General features: G+C 67.7%; 3 protein-coding genes across 5 annotated transcripts; all 3 read right to left on the minus strand.

The window, feature by feature from the left end:
- Positions 1 to 1,510: 1,510 nt before the first annotated feature.
- On the minus strand, positions 1,511 to 5,388 carry SLC50A1 (solute carrier family 50 member 1). 2 transcript variants are annotated; one of them, XM_064638643.1, is made up of 6 exons: positions 5,167 to 5,386; positions 3,818 to 3,895; positions 3,579 to 3,702; positions 3,348 to 3,506; positions 3,164 to 3,283; positions 1,511 to 1,911 (listed from the first exon to the last, which is right to left on the minus strand). In XM_064638643.1, exons 1-6 carry the CDS (start codon positions 5,229 to 5,231, stop codon positions 1,810 to 1,812), a joined length of 648 nt encoding a protein of 215 aa, XP_064494713.1. In that variant the 5' UTR covers positions 5,232 to 5,386; the 3' UTR covers positions 1,511 to 1,809. The 2 variants fall into 2 exon arrangements, with proteins under 2 accessions (XP_064494713.1, XP_064494714.1); XM_064638644.1 differs by lacking the exon at positions 3,818 to 3,895 and having other exon boundaries at positions 5,167 to 5,388.
- Positions 5,389 to 7,388: 2,000 nt separating this feature from the next.
- Positions 7,389 to 10,899, minus strand: EFNA1 (ephrin A1). The gene is made up of 5 exons (XM_064638645.1): positions 10,768 to 10,899; positions 9,071 to 9,366; positions 8,920 to 8,985; positions 8,606 to 8,656; positions 7,389 to 7,643 (listed from the first exon to the last, which is right to left on the minus strand). Exons 1-5 carry the CDS (start codon positions 10,860 to 10,862, stop codon positions 7,525 to 7,527), a joined length of 627 nt encoding a protein of 208 aa, XP_064494715.1. The 5' UTR covers positions 10,863 to 10,899; the 3' UTR covers positions 7,389 to 7,524.
- A 5,313-nt stretch (positions 10,900 to 16,212) lies between these two features.
- On the minus strand, positions 16,213 to 25,688 carry EFNA3 (ephrin A3). Of its 2 annotated transcripts, XM_064638677.1 has the most exons (5): positions 25,491 to 25,685; positions 18,045 to 18,334; positions 17,390 to 17,455; positions 17,168 to 17,245; positions 16,213 to 17,037 (listed from the first exon to the last, which is right to left on the minus strand). In XM_064638677.1, exons 1-5 carry the CDS (start codon positions 25,601 to 25,603, stop codon positions 16,916 to 16,918), a joined length of 669 nt encoding a protein of 222 aa, XP_064494747.1. In that variant the 5' UTR covers positions 25,604 to 25,685; the 3' UTR covers positions 16,213 to 16,915. The 2 variants fall into 2 exon arrangements, with proteins under 2 accessions (XP_064494747.1, XP_064494748.1); XM_064638678.1 differs by lacking the exon at positions 17,168 to 17,245 and having other exon boundaries at positions 16,765 to 17,037; positions 25,491 to 25,688.
- Positions 25,689 to 26,591: the final 903 nt, after the last annotated feature.

Genomic DNA, 26,591 nt, shown 5'->3' on the forward strand with positions numbered 1-26,591 from the left:
CCAACCAGGGCCTACTTGTGGTCATCCAGGGGCTCCTCATGATCATTCAGGGGCTACTCCCAGCCCTCTGTGGGCTACTCACGATCCTCTGCAGGCTCTTTGTGGCCATCAGAGGCTCCCTATGGTCATTCAGGGGCTCCTCCCAGCCCTCTGTGGGCTACTCACGATCCTCTGCAGGCTACTCGTGGCAATCCAGGGCCTTTACTCATGGCCATTCGGTGGCTACTCATGTCCATCCAGGGGCTACTGGTGGTCATCCAGGGGCCACTCATGACAATCCAGGGCCTCTACTCACAGCCATCAAGGGCTACAACAGCCTGTCCAGCAGCAGCTCCTCCCTGCACGGCAGCGTCCGGGAGCTGCTCCGCTGCCTCGGGCCTGGCGTGTGCGGCCACGTCATGAGGCAGCCGGAGCGAACCGGTCGGGTGTGTCCGTGGGGAAAGCTGCCCTTTCCCGGGGCTGTGGGGCCGGGCTGGGAGCTGCTTCCACTGCTGGAGAGAGTGGGGGGCTCCTCCTCGCCGGGAGCAGCCAGAGCAGGCGCGAGGGACAAGACGGAGCACGCCAGGAGCTCGTCCTCCCTCCCTCCCTCCGCGCTCAGCTCGGCCCCATCCCATATGGATTTCTCCCAGGCTGTGTGTGAGGGTTGAGCTGCAGCCCCGGCTCCTGCCACCGCTTCCTTCATCCCACTGGAGCGCAGGATGGGGCTCCTGGGTCCTGGGGGTCTCCTGCACACGGGGAGGGGTCACTTTTCACAAGTGTTTGGTGTGTGATTTGGTCCCTCCTGTCCCCCTGATATCTTCATTCCAAATCACTGTTAATTGACCAATTGACGCGGGGTCGATGCCTGATCCGGGCCTGTTCGATCCGTGGGGGTTTAACAGGGATTTCCATCGACTCCCAGCTCTCAGAGCGGCGGCAGCTCCACAACAGAATTTCCCCCCCCAGTGGCCCTGGGTGGCAGCTCAGGGGGGTCAGAGCAGGCCCCTGGCAATGCTGCTGTCCCCAGTGTCCCCTCCCTGCCCCAACCCAGCCCCGTGCCTGATCCCTTCCCAGCACCAGGGCTGATGCTTCCTTAATGCTGGAAGGGTTTGCAGGAGCCTAGAGGGTGCCAGGATGAGCCCCCACCATGAGGAGCCCCTGGATGGCCACGAGGAGCCCCTGGATGGCCACAGGGAACCCCTGGATGGCCATGAGGAGCCCCTGGATGGCCACAGGGAACCCCTGGATGGCCATGAGGAGCCCCTGGATGGCCACAGGGAACCCCTGGATGGCCACGAGGAGCCCCTGGATGGCCACAGGGAACCCCTGGATGGCCATGAGGAGCCTCTGGATGGTCATAAGGAGCCCCCAGATGGCCATAAGGAGCCCCTGGATAGTCACAAGGATCCCCTGGATGGCCACGAGGAGCCCCTGGATGCTCCTGAGTAGCCCCCAAAGTGGCTGTGGGGACACGAGCCATCTCAGCCCATGCAGCAGGACACCAGGAGAGGGAGGGACAAAGACCAGGCGCTGGGAAGTCTCTGATTTATTAAAAGGCACTTGAATCTGTACAAAAAAAAAAGATGCCCAGGCCCCTGGCAGCCCCAGCCCGGCACCAGGCAGAGCCGTGGGCATGGAAGACCATCTTCCCACCCTGGGATCTGGGGGTGCTCCTGGCACCCCGAAGGCATCGCTGAAGGATGCGGGGCTGGGTGGCACTGAGGCAGGAGGTGCCTTCTGGTGTCCCTTTGGGAGGGGACAGTGGTGGCACCCAGAGCTGTGGTGGCAGGGCCAGCCCAGGCTGGAGTTGGGGGCTCCTCGGGGGGCCCCTCAGGCGGGCAGGGGGCTGTAAGGCTTGTCCTGCCCCGTCCGGTACCACCGGAACAGCCAGAACCGCACGAGGCTGGTGACGACTCCCGGCACGTTGGGGACCTGCGGGAGGACACGGGGGGAGAGCGGATCTACCCCTCCCCCGCCGGGCTGGGGGAGGTTTGTTGGCCTCGTCCCAGCTAATTAATTAAAATCAATCGTCATCGTGCCGAGCCTTGTCACGGGCTCAGCCGGGTGACACACGCGGCGCCGGATGGGGCCGGCCCCGAGCCAACGGCTCAGCTGGGCCAGGAGGCGGTGGGATGGGATGGGATGGGATGGGATGGGATGGGATGGGATGGGATGGGATGGGATGGGATGGACTGGGATGGGGTGGGGTGGGGTGGGGTGGGGTGGGATGGACTGGGATGGACTGGGATGGACTGGGATGGGGTGGGGTGGGGTGGGATGGGATGGGATGGACTGGGATGGGGTGGGGTGGGATGGGATGGACTGGGATGGGGTGGGGTGGGATGAGATGGGATAGGATGGACTGGGATGGGGTGGGGTGGGGTGGGGTGGGATGGGATGGACTGGGAAGGGGTGGGGTGGAGTGGGATGGGATAGGATGGACTGGGATGGGGTGGGGTGGGATGGGATGGACTGGGGTGGGGTGGAGTGGGATGGGATGGGGTGGACTGGGATGGGATGGGGTGGGGATGGGGTTGGGATGGTGTGGGATGGAATAGAGTGGGATGGGTCATGATGGAGATGTGGTGGGATATAGTGGGATAAGATGGGATGGGTCATGATGGGAATGTGATGGGATGGGAATGGAATAGAGTGGGATGGGGTGGGATGGGATAAGGATAGAGTGGGATGGGATGGAGTGGGGTGGGATGGGGATGAGGTGGGATGGGTCACGGGGTGGGGATGAGGTGGGATAGGATGGGTCACGATTGGGATGTGGTGGGATAGGGATGGAATGGAGGGGGTGGGATGGGGATGAGGTAGGATGGGATGGAGTGAGATGGGATGGTGTGGAGTGGAATGGGTCAGAATGGGGATGGGATGGGATGGGGATGGGATGGGATGGAGTGGGGTGGGATTGGGGTGGGATGGAAGAGTGGGATGGAGTGGGGTGGGATTGGGGTGGGATGGAAGAGTGGGATGGGTCACGATGGGGATGTGGTGGGATGGAATAGAGTGAGGTGGGGACGAGGTGGGATGGAATGGAGTGGGATGGGTCAGAATGGGGATGTGGTGGGATGGGATGGGATAGAGTGGGATGGGATGGCGTTGGGATGGGATAGGGTGGCGTGAGGATAGGACAGGACAGGACAGCATCCCCTGGCTGTCCACCACCCCAACCCACCGTGATGTAGGGGTCATGCATCTGCAGGCCATAGAGTGTCCAGCTGCTGGAGGCCACGAAGGTGGTCACGGTCAAGGGGAAGGACAAGCACCGCGTCGACTTGCTCCGGACAACCTTGGCCTGCAGGAGCAAACGTCAGGCTGGGCCCGGGCTGGGCCCCCCAGCTCCTCCCAGCCCCACACACCAGGTCAGCCAGCGGTGAGAGGTACATGGTGATGGTGAAGACGCTGCAGAAGAGCCCCAGGCGCCCCAGGCGCGTCCCCGTGTCCACCAGGAGGGCGAAGTAGCCGCAGCCGGTGACCACCACGGCCAGGAGCAGCAGGATCTGCAGCAGCACGGGGCGCTGGAGGGGGGACAGGGGGATGTCAGGGCGAGGGTCCCCCCTGTCCCCACGTCCCCCAGGCTGCTGCCTCACCTTGGCAGGGCTGTAGTAGAGATACACCAGGATGTAGAGGGTCTGCAGGGCCGCCCCGATGGCGTTGACGGTGATGAGCGTCCCGTCCCCCTTCAGGCAGCCATAGCCCAGCCAGCCCACGTTGCTGCAGAGAGACACAGCACAGGCACTGGGCTGCAGCCCAGGGGACCCCCCAAATCTCTGTGACCCCCCCCAAATCTCTGTGACCCCCCCTTTCCCAGGGCCTGACCCCACTGTACTTGGCGTCGGTGGTGAGGAAGGGCAGGAACTGGATGTTCTCCACACTCTTGGTCGCCAACATCTGGCGCAGGTCAGACCTGGGGAGAGCAGGGGGCAGAGGCTGGTGGGGGGGGGGCTACAGTCTCTGCAGCCAGCAGGCACTGCATCCCTCAGCCCCCCTCCACTGCACCCCAAATCCCTCTGCACCAGCCACCCACAACCCTCCCTGCACCCACAAACTGACTCTGGTGGTGCCCCCACTGCACCCCCAAACCAGCCTTGGTGCCCTCCCCATTGCACTCCTCCATGTCCCTCACTGCACCCCACAAACTGGCCCTGGTGCCCTCCCCATTGGACCCCCTCACAGCCTCCACTGCACCCCACAAACTGGCCCTGGTGCCCTCCCCATTGGACCCCCTCACAGCCTCCACTGCACCCCACAAACTGACCGTGGTGCTGCCCCCATTGCACTCCCAAATGGCCCTGGAGCCTTCCCTATTGCACCCCCAACCCTCCCCCGGCCCTCATTGCATGCCCCTCAAATGTGCCCTGGTGCCCTTTCCATTGCACCCCCAAATGCTCCCCCATGGCCTCCACTGCAGACCCCAAAATGCTGGTGCCCTCCCTGTTGCATCCCAAACCCTCCCCCGGGACCCCCATTACACTCCAAAACTAGTCCTGGTGTCCTCATTGTACTCCCACCCCCCCAGGCCCCACTGGACCCTCAAATCCCCCCATGGCTTCCACTGCACCCCAAAACTGGCCCTGGTGTCCTCATTGCACCCCCAATCCCTCCATGGAACCCTCACCCCCCCCCATAGTCCCCACTGCACCCCAAATTAACCCTGGTGTCCTCACTGCAACCCCCAAACTCCCCATGGTCCCCCATTACACCCCAAAACTGGCCCTGGTGTCCTCATTGCAACCCCAACCCCCCCATGGCCCCCACTGCACCCTCAACCTCCGCATGTACCCCACTGCACCCCCAACCCCCCCCATGGACCCCATTACACCCTAAAACTCACCCTGGTGTCCTCATTGCAACCCCAACACCTGCATGGTCCCCACTCCACCCCCAACCCCCCCATGGGCCCCCACTGCACCCCCAACCTCCCCCATGGACCCCATTGCACCCCAAAATTGGCCCTGGTGTCCTCATTGCAACCCCAACTGCACCCCCAGTCCCCACTGCACCCCCAACCCCCCCATGGACCCCATTACACCCTCAACCTCCGCATGTACCCCATTGCACCCCCACCCCCCCCAGGGACCCCATTACACCCCAAAACTGGCCCTGCTGTCCTCCCTGCACGCCCCCGGCCGCCCCCGCCTCCCCAGACCGCTCCCGGTGCCGTCCCCGCTCGCTCACAGGCCGGTGGCGAACATGGCGAGGGTGGCGGCGAGGCAGAGCCCGGCCAGCACCGACGTGGCCATCCCGGGGCACCGGGAACCGGCCACGGGGCCCCGGCGGCGGCGGGGGCGGGGCTGCCCCGGCGGGGGGGGCGGGGGGGGCGGGACGCACTACCGGGGAGGGACCGGGGAGGGAGAGACCGGGGAGGGACCGGGGAGGGAGGGACCGGGGAGGGACCGGCCACGATCCGGGAGGGGCGGGGGGGGGATCCGGCTCCGAGCGCCCGCCCCCCGGGCACCGGGACAGCAGCGGGGAGGGCACCGGGAAACACCGGGGACAATGGGAGGCACCGCCGGTGTCGCGTGTCCTCAGTGCCCCCCTCCCTCCCTCCCTCGAGTTCTGGAGAATCCCCCCAGTGCTTCGTGTTCCTGTGACCCCAATTCTTCAGGATCCTGTGTCCCTGGATCCCCAGTGCCTCGGGCCTCAAGTACCTGTGATCCCATCCCACCTTCCCCTCCCCCCCATCCTGGTGGTCATTCATCCCCATAAGCCCAATTTCCCAAGATGCCACCTCTCCAGGACCCTCCGTCCCTGGGGTCCCCCACGATATCCTGGGGGGGGGGGGTGTCACACAGCTCTGTGACCCCAATTCTCTGAGATCACATCTCTCCAGGACCCTCCATTCCTGGGGTCCCCAATTCCAGGGGTCTCATGTTCTTATGACCACAACCTCCCCAGGATTGCCCCCCCCCCCACATCCTGGGGGATCACACAGTCCTGTGACCTCAAATCCCCAGGATCCTGAATCCCTGGAATCCCCAGTTCCAGGGGCCTCAAGTCCCTGTGACCCCATCTCCCCAGGGTGCCCTCCCCCATATCCTGGGGGTCACTCATCCCCCCTGTGACCCCGATTACCTGAGATCCCACATCCCTGGATCCCCAATTCCAGGGGTCTCCTGTCCTGTGACCCATCTCCCCAGGGTCTCCCCCCATCCTGGGGGTCAGTCATCCCTGTGACCCCAACTCCCTGAGATCCCACCTCTCCAGGATCCCCCATCCCTGGGATCCTCCCTACATCCCAGGGTGTCACACATTCCTGTGGGCTCAGCTCCCCAGGGTTCTGCACCCCTGGGGTCCCCTCACATCCAGGGGGTCACACATCCCTGTGACCCCAACTCCCCACCTCTCCACAACCCTCCATTCCAGCATCCCCAATTCCAAGGGCCTCAAGTCCCAGCGACCCCATCTCCCTGCACCCCCAGCATTTTACACCTCAAAGGCCCCACATGCCTTTGTGATCTCCCATCCCCCTATCCCTGAGGCCACCACCCCATTCCCAGAGCCACACATCCCCAGGGACACACTGCTCCCCCCTGGGGTGCAGCCAGGCCGTGTCCCCTGCCCAGCCCTGGGGGCTGCACCTCAACCCCCTCCTCACCTCCGGTGGGGTCTGTCCCATCCCAGGGGGGTCTGTCCCCACTCCCCCCCCCCCCCCCCCCCCCTCCCGATCTGTTCCAGGACTTGCTGCCCCACACCTGGAAGTTCAGTGCAGAGCAGGGGGAAGGGCCCCTCCTCCTCCCCCTGCCCGGGAGGCCTTTGTGTCACCAGATAAAGCCGGGGCCAGTGCCAGCCGCTGTGGCACTTTGCCACTTCACAGCCCCGTGCAAACACCAGCCAATTAATTAATTAACCAGCCCAGCCCCCCATGGGGACCAGGAGAGCCTGGCCCCCGGGGAGGGGGTGGATGACCCTTTGCCCCCCCAGCCCCAGGAGATCAGTACGGTTTTGGTTATTTATTCCTGACAATTGTATAAAAAGTTCCCTGTTAAAAAGCTGTACAAAGGGGGGGTTGGCTGGGGGGGCCCCTCCGGCACCCAGCGGAGGGGGGGATGGGGAAGGGCCAGGGGATGAAGGGTAGGGAAGGGGCACAGCACGGTGGGGAGGGGGATGTTTCCTACAGCCCCGCTCCTCTGGCTGCCAGGGCGTCTCCAGCCTGTCCAGGCTCCCCGTGCCGGTGACCCCGGGGGTCAGCAGAGCCCCCTGCACCGGTGCTGCCCCACGTCCCCGCCTGCAGGACACGTCCCAGTCCGAGCCCACCGCCGGAGAGCCCTGAGGGTGGTGGGCAAACTCAGCTGCGGGGCAGGGGTGCCAGCCCCCCACTCCTCTCCAGTCCAAGGCACAGAAGCCCCTCCAGCTCCAGGCTCCCTCTCGGCCTCCTCCTTCCATCCTGGAAGGGCCAGCGGGGCTGCTCCGACGGCTTCGGGCCCTTCAGTCCCATAATACTGACAAATCCTTTCCCGGCCCGCCTGCACGCGGGGCAGGCGTGTGGGGACATGGGGGTCCCCAACCTCGGCGACTCCGGGCACGTGGGGCGGCTCAGAGCCCCCGTGGCAGCAGGAGGGGCAGGAGGAGGAGGATGAAGGTGAAGGGGCGGCTGCTGCTGCGCATGGCCGAGTTCTGCCCCACGCTCCTCAGCACGTGCGCGGCCGCGTCGTCTGTGGGGAGGGGAAGGAGGGAACCAGAGGAGCCGTCAGCACCCCAACAGAAGGAGCTGTGCCCCAAGCCATCAGCATATCCCCCCTGCACAGGGGGTGCCACCAGGACTGGCCCCCTCACCAGCCCAGGTGACCCCAGGAGGGGCAGTTGGGCTCAACCCAGTGCCCCCAACCCCCAATGCCCCCCATGAGGGCAGCTGGGCTCAGACCAGTGTCCCCCAAAACCCCCAGTCCCCCCTGAAGGACAGTTTGGCTCAGACCAGTGTCTCCCACAACCCCCAGATCCCCCCAGAAGGGCAGCTGGGCTCAGCCCAGTGTCCCCCATTACCCCCAGTCTCCCCTGAAGGGCAGATGGGGTCAGACCAGTGTCCCCCACATCCCCCAGACCCCCTGGGAAGGGCAGCTGGACTCAGACCAGTGTCCCCCACAACCCCCAGACCCCCTGGGAAGGGCAGCTGGACTCAGCCCAGTGTCCCCCATTACCCCCAGTCTCCCCTGAAGGGCAGCTGGACTCAGCCCAGTGTCCCCCACAACCCCCAGTTCCCCCCAAGAAAGGGAGTTGGGCTCAGCCCAGTGTCCCCCATTACCCCCAGTCTCCCCTGAAGGGCAGATGGGGTCAGACCAGTGTCCCCCACATCCCCCAGACCCCCTGGGAAGGGCAGCTGGACTCAGACCAGTGTCCCCCACAACCCCCAGACCCCCTGGGAAGGGCAGCTGGACTCAGCCCAGTGTCCCCCATTACCCCCAGTCTCCCCTGAAGGGCAGCTGGACTCAGCCCAGTGTCCCCCACAACCCCCAGTTCCCCCCAAGAAAGGGAGTTGGGCTCAGCCCAGTGTCCCCCATTACCCCCAGTCTCCCCCGAAGGGCAGATGGGCTCAGACCAGTGTCCCCCACAACCCCCCAGTTCCCCCTGGGAAGGGCAGTTGGGCTCAGCCCCCATCTGCCCACAGCCCCCAACCCACCTGCCTGGATCCTCCCCTTCTGTGTCGAGGCTGGGACAGGCGGTGCCGGAGCTGTGGAGCAAACAGGGGGAGGGTCACACCAGTGAAGGGCAGTGCCCCAACCCCCCCAAAACCCAGTTTCACCGTGGGCTGTTCCCCCTCCCTCCCCAAGCCACCAACACCTTCCCGGCCGAGCTGTGTGTGCCCACACCCCGGGCTGGCCAAGGGCCATGGCCGGGCCGTGACTCAGCTCAGCCAAGGCCACGCTGGGCACCGGCGCCTCGAGCGGGAAAGGGGGGGCACGGGGGGGACCCTGGGGGGGCGACAATACTCACTGCCTTTGCCGGTGACCGTCACCTTCAGCTTCAGGCAGGCCTCCCCATGGTGGTGGATGGGCTTGGCTGCAAGGGGGGAGCTGGGTTAGAGGTGTGGGAAAGCTCGATGGGGACCCCCCCACAGCCCCCCCGAGCTCCCCCCAGCACTCACAGATGTAGTAGTAGCTGTGCCCCTCCCTGAACTCCTTGCCCAGTGTGAAGGGCGTGAAGCGCTGGAACTTCTCCGAGAACTTCTCGGGGCCGTGCAGGGCGCTGGGCTTGTTGCATTCCCAGCGGATCTGCTCCTTGGAGCTGGGTTTGCAGGCCTGGAACTCCTCGAGCTCCACCAGGTACAGGGTGTAGCGCTCCATGACCCGGGGGTCCACGCTGCCCTCCTCGTAGTGGGGGCAGATGATGTCCAGGTAGTCGTTGAGCCGAACCTCCACCGTGTAGTCACTCCACAGGAACCTGTGGCAGGAGGGAGGCTCAGGGGGTCAGTGCTGGGGGGGCCTAACCTGCACCCCCAAATCCCCCATACCCACGGGGGAGCAGCCCCCTGCCCACAGCAGCTCCAAGGCAGAGCACCTTTGAGTCCACCCTTCCCTGTGCCGAGTCACACGGCACCTGGAATGGCTTTGACGGGACACCCCCCCCTCGGCCTTCCCCCCGCCCTGGCTTGGCCCCCCCGGCAGTGAGTGGTGAGCGCACCCCACTTCCCAGCGCTCCCCAGGAGCCGGGGAGCAGGGAGGGGACCGGCTGGGACGCGCTCCCTGCCCGCACCCTGCCCGGCCCAGCACTGCCGGAGCAGGAGGCGTCGCGGCTCTCGCCGTGGGGCAGCCAGCCCGGCTCCAGCTGTGCCCCACACCCCGCCCGGAGGGGGGGACACGCTGGGGGCCTCTGCGGCGACCCCACCTCACTGGCTGCAGTAGCCCCGGGAGGGCACAGGCACTCACGGGGGCACCCCCTGCTCCCCAAACCCTGTGGGGGGACGCAGCCCTACAACCTGGGGGGCACGACCTGGGGATGGGGGAGAATCCCCACGACTGGGACCCAGCCCAGGGAAGGAGGGGAACCCACACAGTGTGGGGGGAGCGTTGGTGCCTAAGTGGGGGGGACCCCCACAGCCTGGGGGTCACGGCCCGGGGAGGGCACCCCCACAGTCGGGGGGTCTGGAGTGCGAGGGGAGGCTCCACTAAAGCCGAGGGGAACACTTCTAGAGTCTGAGAGAGGTCACCCCTACAACCGGGGGGGGGGGAGGGCACATCTTCAATCAGAGGAGTCACTGCCCGAGAGGGCTCCCCTACAACCGAGGGGGGTCACGACCCTAGGGGGGAAGAGGTGGGGCATCCCTACAACCTGTGGGGGTCACGGTCCCGGCGAGGCAACCCTACAACGAGGGAGAGTCACGGCCCCGAGAGGGGGGAGGGCACCTCCCGAATCTGTGGGGCTGTTGCTTGTGCTGGGGTCACAAAGCAGCCCCCGCCTGCCCCGGGGGCCGGTGAGCGGGGGGGCCCCCGCTCCAGGTCTGCTCCCCCCGCACATCCTGCCCCGTGTTTGTCAACACGGTCCCCGGGGCCGGCGCCGGGGCTGGCGCCGTGCCCCCCCCGCGGGAAGGAAGCGGCCCCTTCGCACGGCCCTGGGAACGGAAGGGCCCCCCCGGGCGCACCTGGACCGGCCCCGCCGCCCCCCGCACGGCCCCGCCGCCCCCGCCGCGGGCTCTGCACCGGCCCCGCCGCCCCGTCCCGCACAAAGGCCGCCGGGGGAGCGCAGCGACGCCGCCCGCGCCCTCGGGGCGGCAGGTCCTGGTCCCGGTGCGTGCGCTCGGCGGTGGGGGGGGGGAGGTCCCGGTGCCGGGCGGGGGTCACTCACCGGGGGTTGGAGCTGTTCCAGAACACCGTGTGCCGCTCGGCCATCGCCGCCCAGCACAGCCCCAGCAGGGCCAGGGGCACCCCCGGCCACCCCATCGCTCCGCGGGTGCTGCGATCCACGGGCGGCCCCACACCCGCCCCCCGCCTTAAGTACGGCCCCGCCGCCGCCCCGCCCCCGCCCCCGCCCCGCGCCCGCACAACAACACACGGGAGGGGGGAACGCACGACACACCCCCACTGCCACTGGTACGGGGCAAAGGGACACCCCACACACCCCACACACACCCCCCCGGGACCGGGCAGGGGGACACAGACACCCCCTCACCGGGGCCGACACCGGGCAGGGGGACATACCCCCCACACCCCCGGGCCCGGCACCGGGCAAGGGGTCACACATCCTCCCCACACCGGGACCAGGCAGGGGAACACACCCCCCACACCGGGACCAGCACCGGGACCGGGCAGGGGAACACACCCCACACACCGGGACCAGGCAGGGAACGCACCCCCCACACCGGGACCGGGAAGGGAACACACCCCCCACACCGGGACCGGGCAGGGAACGCACCCCCGCACACCGGGACCGGGCAGGGAACGCACCCCCGCACACCGGGACCGGGCAGGGAACGCACCCCCCACACCGGGACCGGGCAGGGAACGCACCCCCCCACACCGGGACCGGGCAGGGGAACACACCCCCCACACCGGGACCAGGCAGGGGGACACACCCCCCACACCGGGACCAGGCAGGGGGACACACCCCCCCACACCGGGACCAGGCAGGGGGACACACCCCCCCACACCGGGACCAGGCAGGGGGACACACCCCCCCACACCGGGACCAGCACCGGGACCGGGAAGGGAACACACACAGCAGTGCCGGGAACGACACCGGGCGGGCACACACGGCCCCACACCAACAAGTGACCCTCACCGGGGGGGGACCCCACACACATCATCGCGGCTCGGGGGGCTCAGGGGGCTCGGGGGGCCGGTCCTGCCCTGGTAGCACCCACCACCCTTGGGTGGGGTGCGTGGGGGGATCACCCTCATCTGGTGTGCGTGGTGTGACCGCGGGGGCTCGGGGCAGAGCCGACCCTCCTTACCTGGGGGTCTGGCTGAGGCAGGGGGACACCTTTCCTATGACCCCCAGAGTGGGGCAGGGGGCTGTGGGTGCAGGATGGGGGGCTGTAGGTGCAGGATTAGAGCTGTAGGTGCAGGATTAGGGCTGTGAGTGCAGGATTAGGGCTGTGGGTGCAGGATTAGCACTGTAGGTGCAGGATCAGGGCTGTAGGTGCAGAGTGGGGGGCTGTAGGTGCAGGATGGGGGGTTGTAGATGCAGAGTGGGGGGCTGTGGGTGCAGAGTGGGGGGCTGCGGGTGCAGGATTAGGGCTGTAGGTGCAGGATTAGGGCTGTGGGTGCAGGATGGGGGGTTGTAGATGCAGGATTAGGGCTGTTGGTGCAGGATGGGGGGCTGTAGGTGCAGGATTAGGGCTGTGGGTGCAGGATTAGTGCTGTGGGTGCAGGATGGGGGTTGTAGGTGCAGGATTAGGGCTGTGGGTGCAGGATGGGGGGCTGTAGGTGCAGGATTAGGGCTGTGGGTGCAGGATCGGGGGTTGTAGGTGCAGGATTAGGGCTGTGGGTGCAGGATGGGGAAGTGTGGGTGCAGGATGGGAGGCTCTGGGTGCAGGATTAGGGCTATGGGTGCAGAGTAGGGAGGTGTAGGTGCAGAGTGAGAGGCTGTGGGTGCAGGATTAGCGCTCTAGGTGCAGGATCAGGGCTGTAGGTGCAGAGTGAGGGGCTGTAGGTGCAGAGTGAGGGGCTGTGGGTGCAGGATGGGGGGGCTGTGGCTGCAGGAGGGGGGGCTGTAGGTGCGGGATTAGGGCTGTGGGTGCAGGATTAGGGCTGTGGGTGCAGGATTGGGGGTTGTAGGTGCAGGATTAGGGCTGTGGGTGCAGGATTAGGGCTGTAGGTGCAGGATTAGGGCTGTGGGTGCAGGATGGGGGGTTGTAGGTGCAGGATGGGGGGTTGTAGGTGCAGGATTAGGGCTGTGGGTGCAGGATGGGGGGCTGTAGGTGCAGGATGGGGGGTTGTAGGTGCAGGATGGGGGGTTGTAGGTGCAGGATTAGGGCTGTGGGTGCAGGATGGGGGGCTGTAGGTGCAGGATGGGGGGTTGTAGGTGCAGAGCGGGGGTCTGCGGGTGCAGAGCAGGGGGTGGGCACGGTGGGCAGGCTGCCACAGCCCGGCGGCAGCCGCGGTGCCTCGCTGTCGGCTCCCATTTGCTCCGACACGGATCCATCCGTGTCCCGGCCGGCGCGCGACGCTTCGCCGCGTGTTGTGAGGCGATAACTCAGCCGCATTTGCAAAACAACTTTCCTCTTGTTTATTCCATAATGATCCATTGATTGTGGGTAATGTTGCATGCCCTGTGCCGCAGCGGGCGCGGAGCAGCTCCCCTGGCACGCGGCGGGGGCTCCGGCAGGCGCCGGCGCCGCGACCGGAGAGCGGCTGCGGCTCCCGCGGCCGAGGGCTCCCGCGGGCCCGGGCTGTGGGGCAGAGTGCCCCACATCCCACCTGCACCCCGTGCATCCCGGCCTCTCTCCCCACCCTCGCTCCGGGGAAGGGGGACCGGCTTCTTCCCTCTCCTCCTCCCTGGCCGCAGCCAGGCCTGACATCATCCATAATGACGGTGCGAGGCCTCTGCTCCCGGACGCCGGCGCTGCCGTGGCTTGTACAGGGGAGCACCTCCCGGGAACACCCCTGGGATCTGAGAGCTGGAGCATGGCACGTGCAGGCCACGGTGGTGGGAGCTGGTCCCGTGGTCCTGGCATTGCCCTGGTACTGCCACCACCATGGCAGGGACACACTGTGCCAGTGACTGGGGAAACTGAGTCAGGGAGCAGTGACGAGGGGCTGGGCAGCCCTGGGTGCCCGAACCCTGTGCTGGCCCTGCTGGGGGCATAATGATCCTCCTGGGGCACCACGCTGGATCCACCTCCTGGCACTGGGATGTGGTACCCAACCCTCTTGGCCAAGGGGCCCCCCTGCCCCCTCTGCCATGGTCCCCAGCCCTGCAGCAGGATCCCCAGGACAAAGGGAAGGGGGCTGGGAGCGAGGCCATGGGCTCACACCAGGACCCAGTGTCACCACAATGCCTTGCCCACAACAGCAGTGGAAGGACTGGGAGAGGAAGGACAAGCCCATGTGCCCTGCTGGGCCTGATGGACAACCCAGAGCTGGAGAGCGTCCCTTTACTTCCCTTGGGACAGTGGGGCACAGGGTAGGCACCCACCTGCAGCAGCACCGGGGGTGCCAGTGGTGCTGTGTACGTGGCACACGTGGTCACGGCCATGGCCACGGCACCAGGAGCAGGTAATGGTGGGCTGGGATTGGTGCCCATGCCAGCAGGACAAAGGTGAAGCCACTCCGTGCTGTAAACACCGGCGGTGCGTGGCATGGGGCAGGTGGGGCTGGCCAGAGGCAAACTCGTGACAGTGTGTTTATGGTTTCTCGGCTGGGGACACCCGGGAGTGCCCCGGCCTCTGCCTGGGCTGACGTCACCGTGCGAGGCTGGGGGAGGAAGAGGAGCCGTGCAGTCCTTGGCTGGGAGCGAAGGCCGCGGTGCCACGCGGTGCCGAGTGCGTGCAGCCCGGCAGGTAGGCACGGCCCGGTGCCAGCCTGTGCCCAGCGGGGCAGAGCCATGACCCTGGGGCTGTCCAGCCGTGCCAGGACCTCACACCTTTGTCTGGAGAGCAGGAATCGCCCAGCACTGACCAGGCTGGCCAGAGCTATCCCAGGATAAGGCAGAGCCTTGTGCCACACGGCCGCTCTCGGCACACATCCCCTTCCCACAGACACTGCCAGGGCTCTGGAATCCCCCAGCACTCGAGGGGCACCCAAACCTCGGCACTGGGGTCCCAGCAAGGGCCCTCTCTTGACTTGGGGCAGCAGGGCTTGGGTGAGGGCGACCCCAACCCTGTACCAACACCCCAGAGGACTCCTGGTGAGGCCAGGCTGCCCTGCTGTGCCCAGCCCGAGGGCATGGAGTGGAGCAGAACGGGGTGGCTGGGCCCTGTGGAGCCGTCGGCAGTGCCACGCACGCACCGGGAGCGGTGCCAGGGTCGAGGCAAATGGCAGGAGGGATCCTGCAGGCAGGGCTCTTTGTGCCAGAGTGGCAACTCCAGCCCTTTCACCCCCTCAGGGCAGCGGACAGCTGGGCTGTGCCACCACTACGTGTGCCACCGTCACGGCACCACACCGGGACAGGGGCTGTGCCTGGTCCTTGGCTGGCCCCTGGCAGACCAAATCCTGCCGGATATGGCCCTTGGCAGTGCCATTGCTGCTGCCGTGGACACACCATGCCCACCCTGCCCTGGGTCAGCCTGGGGTACCAGTGGCACGCCGAGACCCCGGGGTGGGGGTCCACGGCAGGGACCTCAGCCCCGTTCCAGGCCGGGCCTGCCGGAGCGCGGGGGGGATGTGGGGAGCCCGGCGCCTGCCGGGAGCACTACCAAGGACCCGTCTGACGGGTTCGTCGGCTCTTCCCGCACCCGGACAAGCCCGGGCCGGCGGGACACCCAGCCACCGCCCAGCAAGCAGCGCCTGCTGGGTGGGGGAGAGCAGCCGCCCTGCCCGCCACAGCTGTGAGGAACCCCCCCGAACAGCAACACACCCCGGGAGAGGGGCCACAGCCCCCGCATCCCACACTGCTCTGTGGGGAGGGGCTGCCCCCCTCCCTGGGGGCACTGAGCCCCCCCAGCCCTGGGGAGTGCAGGGTTAGGACCCCACAGCTGCTCCCCTGCGCCCATGGGGGCTGTGGGGCGCTGGCTGTGCCCCACTCCTCCGTGACCCCGGTGAAACCCCCTTAGCAGTGACTCCAGGCACAACCCCAACCCCCCACACCTCCTTGCCTGGCCGGAGGCACCGAGGAAGAGCCGAGGGCATTCCCCCTTCCCGCAGGAGACGCCAACATGTGCCAGATCCCCCCAGAGCCGGCAGGAGCCGGCATGCCTGGCAGAGCCAGACGCACAGTGGGGGGGTTATGCCGGGGTTCCCATGGGGCTCCCGGCACCCCATGGCTGCTCGCCCTGTGCAGCTGGTGAGGATGGCAAGGAAGGTTCTCCCGCACCCACTGCCCCCAACACCCCCAGGGATGCGTGCCCAGACCCCCGTGAGCTGCCCTTACCTGTGGGCTCTCCTGCTGTCCGTGCTGTGTTCCTACGGGAAGCACCGGATCCCTGACGGATGGCTCCATGCTGGGGGGTGGATGGGAAGCAGAGCCAGAGGAGGGGTGCACCCTGCATCCCCCCCGCCATGGCTGGAGCTGTTGTGCCTGGTAAGACAGGTGGAGGTCAGCCCTCACCTGACCCCCTGCCCTGGCCGGAGCCCCACCAGGCGCCAAAGCCCCTCCAAGGGCCGGGAGCGCTGCACACCACCGTGACAGGGGTCCGTTTTTTTATCCTTTTATTATTTTTTTTTTAATAGACTAAGAGCAGAATATGAAAATCACCAGCCAAAGCACTTGAAAAAAAGGTTGAGAATGTTTCTTTTTTGTTTTTTTTTTTTGTTTGTTTGTTTCGTTTTGTTTTGATCTGTTTTGTTTTTCCCCAAAAAGTGTCTGTGCGTTTGCATAGGTCGGGTCTTCACGGAAGACGAGGAAAATCCAACACGTTCGACTATGTACAAGCCAGCCCGGGGCCGGCGCCGCTGCCTATGGTACAGTATAGATATATCTCTGTAGTCGCTCTCTGTACAGTATGTATAGATCTATATGGGTATGTACAGGCTGCCCGGCCCTGGGGGTCCCTGCCCTCACCAGGCTCCCCATCTTGGAGCTGCCCCCCAGCCCCGGGGCACTGGGTGGGCCGCGGGCAGGACCCCGCGGCACAGGACGGTGTCGGCGGGAGGTGCAGCGCACTCAGCCGCGGCCCTGCGGCCGTGGCCGTGCCCGTTGGCAGGGTGGGAGGTGAGTCCAGCCGGGATCGGCACGTGCCACGATCCCTGCCCCGCGGGGCAGCTCCGCGGGCGGCTCTCCGGGCGGAGGGGGTGGTCCCGCGGTGGTTCCCCCGCTGGCTCTCAGGAGGGGCGGCAGGTCGGGGGGGCCGCACTCGGCAGAGCGGCGCTGGCTGGGCCCCCACGGGCGCCGGGAGCTACGAGGCCAACAGGGTCATGAGGAAGAGCGCGGCGGCCACGGCCAGGGGCAAGTGTTCCCGCTTGGGGCTGGTGCCGCTGATGCTCTTCTCCAGCTTCGGCATCTCCGGGTTGAAGTTTTCTGCAGGGAACAGCGAGAGGGTGAGGGGGGCAGCGGGGCAGCCCCAAAACCCCACCCCCAGTTGGCTGGGGCTGCCCCAAAGGCGGCGGCGGGGGGGACGTGGCGGGGCCGGGGGCTCTGCCTGACTCACCCAGGTCCTCGATCTTCACCTCGGGCCGCAGGGTGAACTGGGGCAGGGTGGGCGCCAGCTTCTCCCTGGAGTGTGACGCTGTAGAGGGAGAGAGGGAATGGGGGACACGCTCCCTGGACGCCCTGTGCTGCAGCCCCCTCAGGGAGGGAGAGGGGACCTGCCGGCCGGCCACGCCGCCCCCCGCTCGCCCACCGCCCCCAGGGTGGGCACAGAGGTACTTACTGGAGGCGCAGCAGACAAACACCTTCATCTTCAGGCAGGCCCGGCGGTGGTTGTGTGTTGGTGTGGCTGCAAGGCAAGACAGGGCTGGGGGCGGCTCCGTGCCAGTGACCCCATCCCCAGGCACCCTGAGGTGCAGTGGGTCTGGGCATGGGGGTGTCTGGTCCTGCCCAGGGGTGTGCTCTGGGCTGGGGTAATGCAGCAGCACCCCAAATCCCACACCTCCACCAGCACCCGAATCCTGTACCAACAGCCCGTACCAGCACCCCAATCTGGCACTAGTACCCCAATCCTGCATCCTCCATCCTACATCATCACCCCCCAGCACCCCCATCCTGCACCAGCACCTTCACCCACACACTCATGCTGCCCCCCATCTTTCCCCGTGCTCCCATCTCTCCCACACATCATGCACCCCCCCCCGCACCATCAACCCCTCCCAGACCCCCATCCCAAAGCTCTGGGTGCCCACTCTTGTGGAGGGGGGAACAGCTGCCCAGCTGTGGGAGGTGCAGGGGGACCCCAGCTGTGGGGGGTGGTCTTTGCTGGGGGTGCAGAGGGGCCCAACAGGGTGGGGGGACAACCCAGGGAGGGCCATGGGGTGACCCGGCCGGGGCTGGGGGGGCTGTGGGGGTCCCGCCCCGGCGCCCTCACGTACAGATGTAGTAGTACTCCTGCCCCGCGCGGAACTCGTAGCCCAGTGAGAAGGCGCTGTAGCGCTGGAACTTCTCCGAGAACTTGATGGGGCTGTGGGGCGCGTGGGGCCGGTTGCACTCCCAGCGCTTGAAGCCCTGGCTGGTGTTGCAGGTGCGATACCCCTCCGCGTTCACCATGTACAGCACGTACTGCTCCAGCCGGTGCTCGGGCACCGAGGCGTTGTAGTGCGGGCAGTAGATGTCCAGGTAGTCGTTGACGTTCACCTGCACTGTGTAGCCCTCCCGCCGCAGGCTGCAAGGGAAGGAGGGGATGGGGGGGTCAGAGACACGCCCTGCACCTCCCCAGACACCATCCCCCTCCTCCACGGGGACCGGAGGCTGGACAAGGAGCGAGTTGCAGAGTGGGGATTCCAGGAGCAGCGGCACCCCCTGCTCAGCCTCTGTGTGGAGCCCCCGACGCAGCGGGGCTGTGCAGCCTCACGGACCTGTGGGCACGAGTGGACTGGGGTGGGAGAAGATCTGTTGTCAAGCCACATGCACGGGTGGGCTGGGCAAGAGCACAGACACACGTGACGGCACTGCCAGGTTCTGCTGGGAATGCGCCAGCAGCCTCAAGGAGGAGACAGACACAGCACGATGGACAGACAGACCCAGAGGGGCATCGGGGTCCTGCAGGCAGCACGGTCCCCGCGGCATGCAGCCGCTGGGTATGCACGGAACCTCGGCATTCCCTGGCATTCCCTGCCTCCAGCAGCCCGGAGCCGACCCACCGCAGCCGCCCACCACGGCCCTGGCACGCGCGGCAGCTCGGAGCCAGGATTTCTCACCCTGCTCTGGCTAATCCCGTTAGTTCGTTAATGCCGTAAAGGGTGGCCCTGGGGGAGCCTCATTTACATTGATTAGGAGCAGCAATCCCCTCAGATCCACTCAGGAGAGGCTCCGCTGGCTCCTAATCCGCGCCCGACGGAAATCCCGGCCTCGGTAATCCTCGCCGCCGCGCTGACCCGCTGCTCCTGCCAATTAATTACCACCCGGCGCTGGCTCGGCACCGAGCCCGCCGCGACAGCACCCGACCCTGACCGGAACGCGCTTGCCGCTGCCTCAGCGCTGCCTCGGGGGGTCCCGAGCCCGGATCCCGCGGGACATGGACCGCAGCATCCCGGCACACGCGGCCGAGCTGCCCCGCGCAGCTCCGGCGTGCGGCGCGTCGCTCCGGACCGCGGCCCTTTCCCCGCCTCTCACGGCAAACCCCCGGCTGCGAGCCCCCACCGCTCGGGCTCCCCTTGGCCCAGGAAGGTCCCGCCACCCCTCCCCTGCAGCCGAGCGTTCGCCGGGTCTCCCCGGCAGGGCCGGGCAGACAGCGGGCAGGGCTGCACGTGCAGACGCCCCACCCTGCACCATCGCCCCCGGCGCTGTTTGGGGAGCCCCGGCACCGCCGGCGCCCGCGGCACCCCGGGAGCCGAGCGCCGGAGACAGAACCAAAGGGGGGACCTGGTGTCGGGCAGCAAAAGAGGGGGTGGGTGGGCCAAGAAGCGCCGCCTCCGGCACCGGGGGGCAACGGTGGGGGTCTGATGGTGGAGCTCGCCGGCCGTGGGACAGGGAGCGCAGCTCCACGCGGCCCCTCCCTCGCTGCGCAGCCGCTACTCCGCAGCCCAGCCCGGCACCCGCCGGCAACTGCTCCGCCGGGAAGGTGCTGAGGCAGCCACCCTTGCTCAGCGGGCGCCGGGACCTTTCATCTTCCCCCTTTGATGTGGTGGGAAGGGGGGCGGGGGGGGAGAAAAAGGCTTGTTATTAAAGAAATGGCCCCAAGGAGAAAATCGCAATTAACTCCGCGCGGGACGCGGGGCTGGGACGCCGGCGTACCCCAATACCTGCTCCCCACACCGGGGCGGGCACCGGCAGCCGGGGCTCACCGCGGCCGGGCTGCGGCTGTGCCAGGGGATCGAGGGACCGGAGGAAGCGTCACACACGGCTCCATGTCCCACCGTGCCAGGGGAAAGCCGGTGCTGGGGAGCTGTAACACCCCCCACCCTACTCCCCTGCGGCACCCAGCGCTGAGGCACAGCCCCCGTGGGACCCCACGCCGGGGCTCATTAAGCAGCGGCTCATTAAGAAGAGTGGCTCCTGATAAACAGCTTCGCTAACGAGGCACCAACGTCTCCCCCTGGGGCTGGGACACACCAGCACCCATGGTGGGCCCCAGTGGTGTGGTGAGGGCCCCGTGGTAGTCATTGCCAGCTGCCATGGCATGCCGGGAGCTCCAGGGCATCAGAGCATCATCAAGTGCTGGGAGGGCTGGGGAACGGCCCCACAAGGAGACAGCCACAGGGCCACCACAGCCTGAAGCACAGCCAGGGGACCCTGTCAGCAGCTTCAGTCACAACACTGTGTCCCTGCCGTGCTTGGCTCCTGCACAGTCACTGTAGAGCAGCAGCTCATGCAGCTGGATACCCCTAAACTCAGCAGCTTCCCAGTGCCATGGCCAAAGCACCCCGAGACCTGTTTGAAGCACTGTGGGCCCTGGTTTGGGGTAGAAGGGCAAGAATAGACACCCTGAGAGAGGGACTCAGCCTCTTTCCTCACCGGCACCCACCCCAGAGCAGGCACAGGCTGCCCCGTCCCAGGGTCAGGATGGAGCCTCAATCTCCCAGGCTCCGGCAGCCACGGCATGGCCAGCGGGGCACGGTGGGCTCCAGCAGTGCCCGAAGGGTTAAGTGCAGGAGGAGAACCGGGCAGCATCACTTCTGCACGACTGCGTTTGTAGAGCAGGGCTCCTCGAGGCGGTGGTACCTTCCAGCAGCCTGTCACGCTGGGCAGATGGATGTCCCCTGGCATCACCGGCCCTGGGCTCAGCGCCCATCGGCCCTGCACCGGAGGGACCCCGGTGGGCCCCTGGTACCTGGCACGCTGCAGCCACCGGTGAGCTGGGCGGCCGCTCCGCTCCCATCTGCTGCCATAAATCCGGGCTGTGTGCCGCGCTGGCTCCCGCACTGCTGGGGAGCGCCTGGTGCACTGCAGCACGCCCCGGCAGCGGTGGCACGGCGCGGGCTGGACCCCCATCTGGACCCCCACACTGCAGACTCATCCCCATGGGTGTGGGAGAAGCCTGGAGGGCGGTGGGGCCAGAGCGGGGCTCAGCACCCCATGCTGGCGGTGCCAGTGGGGATGAGCGGGGGCGACGCGGGGCATCCCCCATGTGGGGACTGCGTGGTGCCCCCCCGGCACCGGACACCCCCCCAGCACAGCCAGGCCCTTTGTTCGGCTCCAGCAGCTTCGTCCTTTTGGCGCATCCGGGGCCCATCGATCACCAGGGGAACAAAAAAGTGCCATTGATTTACGAGTCCCCTTCCTGTCACCCCGCGCCAAAGCGAGAGGCAAAGGCGCACCGACCGCCCTGGCCGGTCCACCACGATGGACAGAGGGGACAGACAGACAGACCAACCGTCCGCCTGCACCCACCGCTCAGCCACCCGGGGAGACGGGGGGGGCTCAGCGCAGCCCCCACCCCGTGCCAGCCCTCCCCACGCAGCCAGCGCTGCACAGTCACGGCGCCCAGACGGCCACGCACACGCGCGCTGGCTCGGCAGACAGCGCCTGCGACGCAGCCCACGCACACGGGTGGCACCGAGCCACGGCACAGCCCCCCCGGCCTCGCCTGGCGCAGCCGCAAGCGCGGGCGCTCCCGGCACCGCCGGCACACGGTGTCCCCGGGGCCACCTCCCCGCGTGGGGAATTGGGGCTATGGGGGGTGGGGGCACAGGGGGCTGCTCCCCAGGTAGGGGGGCTGGGGTGCCAGCAGGCATCTGAGGTGATGGGCACAGCCCTCCACAAGCACCCCGGGACTCCAGCACCACCCTACAGGTGCCCCCACTCCCCCCCATCACTATTGACGGCCACACGATCCCTGTAATCCCGGCTAAAGCCGGCACCTTCCCATGTTGCTAACAAGATCAATGAGGTTTCTAATTGGGTTTTAATTAAACCATCAATCTGCAACCGGTGACTCAATTACCGGCCTGGGCAGGAGCAGGTGGCCCCGGCCCTGTTGCACCCCAACACCGCGGCCGCTTCTCCCATGGGAACCCTGGCTGTGCTGCCGGGGCTCGGTGCCCGCCCAGCGCCGTGACTCACGGGGCACGGCACCCTCTGCCCCCGGGCACCCACTCCTGCCAGCACCACGCCGGGCACCCGTGGGCGGGTGGTGGGGGGCTCTGGGTGCATCGGGGACCAGCCTGGAGGGCACGGCCATGGGGTGGGGGGTGGCCGAGCACCCCTCAGCTGACCTGGGGACACCGCAGCCGGTGTCATCACCACAGTCCCCTCCTCTGGCCCTGCAGCCAAGCAGGGAACTGCCCCTGCTCGAGCACAACTGCCCCGCGCCCCACAGCACCTTCTGCTAGATGCCCCCAGACCCACTGGGGAGGGGGGTCCCTCCTGCTGCAGGTGACCCCGTCCCCAGCCCTGTGGGTGCCAGCGGATGTGATGGGGGGATCCATCCACGCACAGCCCCGGTGTTGGGGTCTGGCTGCTGCAGGGGAGCCTGGGCCCCCTCCAGACCCCTTCTGTAGGGATGTGGTTCCTCTCCTGCATGAGATGCTCCCCAGCGAGACTGCTCTGTGCTGGGGCTCTCCAGAACCCACTCCAGCCCTCTCCAGATGCCGCTCTAGCCCTCTCCAGAGCCCACTCCAGCCCTCACTGCCTGCGACACAACCTCAGCCAGATAAAAGCCACCTTGAAGAGGCGAGCGTGGCGGCAGCGACGGCGCTGGGGGGGCTGCATGAGCTGGGGGTAGCACACAGTGCTGGGCCCTCCCTGCACACAGGTGGGCTCTGACCCCCCCACCTCAGCCAGGCATCAGCACCCCGTGTGCTCCCTGTCTCGCAGCATCCCCCCACTCTGTTCCCTCCACAGCACCCAGTGCCCTCAGTCCCAGCACCCTCAGTCCCCACAGCGGAGTCAGTGGCAGAGCATGGCACACGCCAGCCTGCTCTGGGGGACTCCTGGGGGCTGCAGCAGTGGCAGGGGGTGCTGGCCATGCCTGTGCCTGTGCACAGGGACAGATCACTGTCCCCATCTCAGCATCTGGGACACCCAGCAGAGAGGTGGCATCCACCAGCACCAGCATGCCAGGGCCCAGTTCGGCTGGGGATACCCCAGGAGCCCCTGGCCCCGCTCTGTGGGGCACTTAAGGGTCACAGCCCCCCCAAAAGCCAGTGCTGAGTGGGATACAACTGCCCTGCAGCTTTGCCTCATGCCATCGGGCCTGTTCCTGGCAGGACTTGGGATTGGAGGGCAGTGAACAGCCAAGGGTCATCCCACAGCCCCGGGGCTCACTGGCTGCCACCAGAGGAGGTGATGGGACAGACAGATGGAATGTGCAGCTGGACCAACAACTGGTTCCACCTTCACACCTCCCCAGGGCTTTGCAGACACACCCCAAACCCACAGCACGAGGGGTGCCCTGGCCTGCTCGGTGACCCTCCCTGGCACCCCCAGCCATCCCTCACGTGGCTGAGCTGCCACCAGCTCCCTGCTACCTGAGGCACTGTTGGGACCATGATGGGCTCCATGGGTTGCTCCTCACCCTGTCCTCCCGCCGAGGGCGGCCACAGGGCCACCTGTGGGGGCATGGTGGGAGATGCAATAGATTTGTGGGGTGCCTGGCACAGCCCCCAAGGAGCGGCTGCAGCCGGCACCCCCCTTCTCCCTGGAGAGCCCTACAGGGCCGTGCTGGGCTTGTTTATGGCTCCGCTTGCAGCGGGTTTGCTGGGATTTGCAGGCTGCGGCCCAGGGAGCCTAATTCCCCCCATAATTTATCTAATCCAGACACTTTGCCGTGCGGCTGTAATTGCGTCCGAGCTGCCGCACTGCCTAACAATAAATATCAGCTCCGGAGTCCCCGGGACACGGCTCTGCCGCAGCCGCCCCCACCGCGCCGCCCGTGCCCTGAGCTGGACGCTCGCGGCCGCGCCAGACACGCGTGCGCGATGGGTGCGGGTGTCTGGCTGCAACACCCCCGGCATGGCATGGCAGGGGCACCGACGGCACCCCCTCCATCCCGTCCCTCGAGAGGTGCCGGGGCACCGGCGGGTCACGGCGGTGCCGGGGTGGGGACGCTGGGTTGTGGCAGGACAAGGGTGGGGGCGTGGGTGGGTCCCACCCGACGATGTCGCGGCAGTGTCGCGGTGTGGGGACAGTGCTGGGGGTGACGGGGGTCTGGCCAGAGCAGAGGGGCCGGGGGGATGCCGAGCGCAACGGGGCGAGCCCGACACCTCGCCATTGTGCTGCGCCTCGGCACGTCGCACACACGCACGATTTATGGGGCCCGAGCTTCCGCCTGGCGACACAATCTCAATGGCAGGGGAGGGGGCTGTCGGGGCTGCTCCCGCCCCGCACAAAGGGGTGCAGGGCGGGGGGAGACCTGGGGAGCCCCCGCACCGGCGGGCACCAAGGGGATGCTCTGGCTGGACGCGTGTCCCTGCCACACCCCTGGGCGCTCGCACTGGTGAGGGATGGGGAGGTGGGTGATGGCAGCGGGCACAGATCCCCCTGGAGGGGTTTGCGGACACACCACGGGCACGCAGCCCCCCCTCCTCGGGGGGGCCCAGCCCAGATCGTCCCCGTTGCACACCCGCTCTCAGGTGTGAGTGCCACGCAGCCCCCGGCGCGGGCGAGGGCAGGGGCAGCCCCGGCGCAGGGTGTGAGGGAGGGGCTGCGTGTCCACGGCCACCGAGCCCTGGTCGCTCCCCTCCCGGTAGCCGTTCCCACCCTCCGCTCGCACCCCCACCGCCCCCGCAGCCCCGGGAGCCACCGCCGCTGGCCCGAGGATGCCAATGCTGCCGGTCCGAGGTGGTGGGGGTCGGCGGGCACCTGTCGGGCCCCCCCGCCTCCACCGCGCCGCCGGTGCCGCTCCCGCACCCAGACAGGCGGGGGGCGCGTCTGGAGGTGGGAGCGAGACCCCCGCCCGCCCCGGCGCATCGAGAGATTGATACACGGGAGCGGCTGGACGCTTCCCGATGCCCTCGGTGGGTCAGCGCTGTCGGGGGGCGCCGGGGGGCTCTGCCCCCAGTGCCCAGGACCCACCCGCGCCCGCACCGGGAGCCGCCGAGCCCCGCCCGGCAGCGCGGCCACGGGGACACGAACCGGCCGGGCGGCTGCCGCCCTCCCCTCGGAGCGACCCCCGCCCCCGCGGGCAGGACGAGGGGCACCGGGGGCACCGGCACCGGGGGTCCGGCGGCCCCGCCCGCACGAGGGCGCCGCGCGGAGACCGGCACCGGGGGGGGGGTCCCTCATTCCCGCTGTCGCCCGCCGCCCCCCGCGCATCCTTCAGCGCGATCCCCGCCGCGTCCCCGCCGCGTCCTTCCCGGTGGCGCCCCCCGCCCCGCGCCGCCTCGGGGACCCCCCCCTCGCCTCCCGGTGCGGGTCCCGGCGCCCCCGCCCGCACTCACTGCGGGTTGGAGCTGTTCCAGTGCACGGCGTGCCGGTTGCCCAGGGCCCCCGGCGGCCCCCGGCCCGGCAGCAGCAGCAGCAGCGGGAGCAGGGGCAGGAGCCCAGCCGCCATCCTGCCGCCGCCCGAGCCCGCCGCGATCCGGGGGAATGGAGGGAGAACCGAGCCCGAGCCGCCCGCGCCCCGCGGCCCCGGCGCCCAGCTCCGCCCCGCGCGCGCCCGCCGCCGCCGCGCCCCCGCGCGCGCTCCCGCCGCCGCCCCGGGCCCGCCCGCCCCGGCATCGACACCGACACGGGGCTCGGGCTGCGGGTTCCCGCACACCCGGGTGGATCCCACGGGGATCAGGTGCTACCGGAATCTCACCGGGACCCCCAGGGTGGGGGCACCTGTGCCAGGTCCTGCTGATATTGGGGGTCTCACTGGGAGCCCCGTGGGTGGGGGCACCTGTGCCAGGTCCCACTGGGATCAGATGCCACTGATGTTGTTGGGGTCTCACTGGGATGCCCCTACATGGGGGCACTGGGTCTGGGTCTCACCAGGACCCGCACGGGTGGTGGCACCAGGGCCAGATCCTGCTGACATTGGGGTCTCACCAGGACCCCCATGTGGGGGAGCACCCGTGCCAGGTCCCACTGGGGTCAGGTACTACCAATGTGGGGGTTTCACTAGGACCCCTGTGGGTGGGGGCACCAGTGCCTGTCCCATCTGAGTCGGGTGGTTTTGGGGTCTGACTGGGACACTCAGAGGTGGGGGGGCACCAGAGTCAGGTCCCACTCTGGGGTCTCCCTGGGTGGCAGCGCTGGGCCTCGAGTCACTGGTCCCTGTGAGTCTGTGTGCTGAGGGAGCTGTGGGTGGGGGCTCAGGACCTCAGAAGGTCCTCACGCTGCTGCTCTCAGTGCCATGGGGGTCACACGTGTTTGCAGAGGGGTTTGGCCACCCTGAGGACATAAGAGGGGGTAGGAGGGTGAGCACCCAGTCCCCCTGGGCAGCCTGGGTGCCGAGACACACAGACACAGTGCCGGGCTCTGCCTCCTGCCCTGTCCTCCCTCAGGAGCCAGCATTTGGCCGAGTGTCCACCCACAGGGCCAGGCACTTGCTCTCC

Source organism: Pseudopipra pipra, chromosome 29 (assembly GCF_036250125.1).
Source record: "Pseudopipra pipra isolate bDixPip1 chromosome 29, bDixPip1.hap1, whole genome shotgun sequence".
In the NCBI taxonomy this organism is placed as follows: Eukaryota; Metazoa; Chordata; class Aves; order Passeriformes; family Pipridae; genus Pseudopipra; species Pseudopipra pipra.

Coding starts and splice junctions, on each gene's coding strand:
- EFNA1 (XM_064638645.1), bottom strand. CDS start 10,862: ATGGGGTGGCCGGGGGTGCCCCTGGCCCTGCTGGGGCTGTGCTGGGCG. Junction 8,986..9,070: donor GCACAGCTACTACTACATCT/GTGAGTGCTGGG, acceptor CCCCCCTTGCAG/CCAAGCCCATCCACCACCAT. Junction 7,644..8,605: donor GAAGGGGAGGATCCAGGCAG/GTGGGTTGGGGG, acceptor CCCTCCCCACAG/ACGACGCGGCCGCGCACGTG.
- SLC50A1 (XM_064638643.1), bottom strand. CDS start 5,231: ATGGCCACGTCGGTGCTGGCCGGGCTCTGCCTCGCCGCCACCCTCGCC. Junction 3,896..5,166: donor GCCATGTTCGCCACCGGCCT/GTGAGCGAGCGG, acceptor TGCTCTCCCCAG/GTCTGACCTGCGCCAGATGT. Junction 3,703..3,817: donor TTCCTCACCACCGACGCCAA/GTACAGTGGGGT, acceptor GTCTCTCTGCAG/CAACGTGGGCTGGCTGGGCT.
- EFNA3 (XM_064638677.1), bottom strand. CDS start 25,603: ATGGCGGCTGGGCTCCTGCCCCTGCTCCCGCTGCTGCTGCTGCTGCCG. Junction 17,456..18,044: donor GCAGGAGTACTACTACATCT/GTACGTGAGGGC, acceptor CTTGCCTTGCAG/CCACACCAACACACAACCAC. Junction 17,246..17,389: donor GTTTGTCTGCTGCGCCTCCA/GTAAGTACCTCT, acceptor CTCCCTCTACAG/CGTCACACTCCAGGGAGAAG.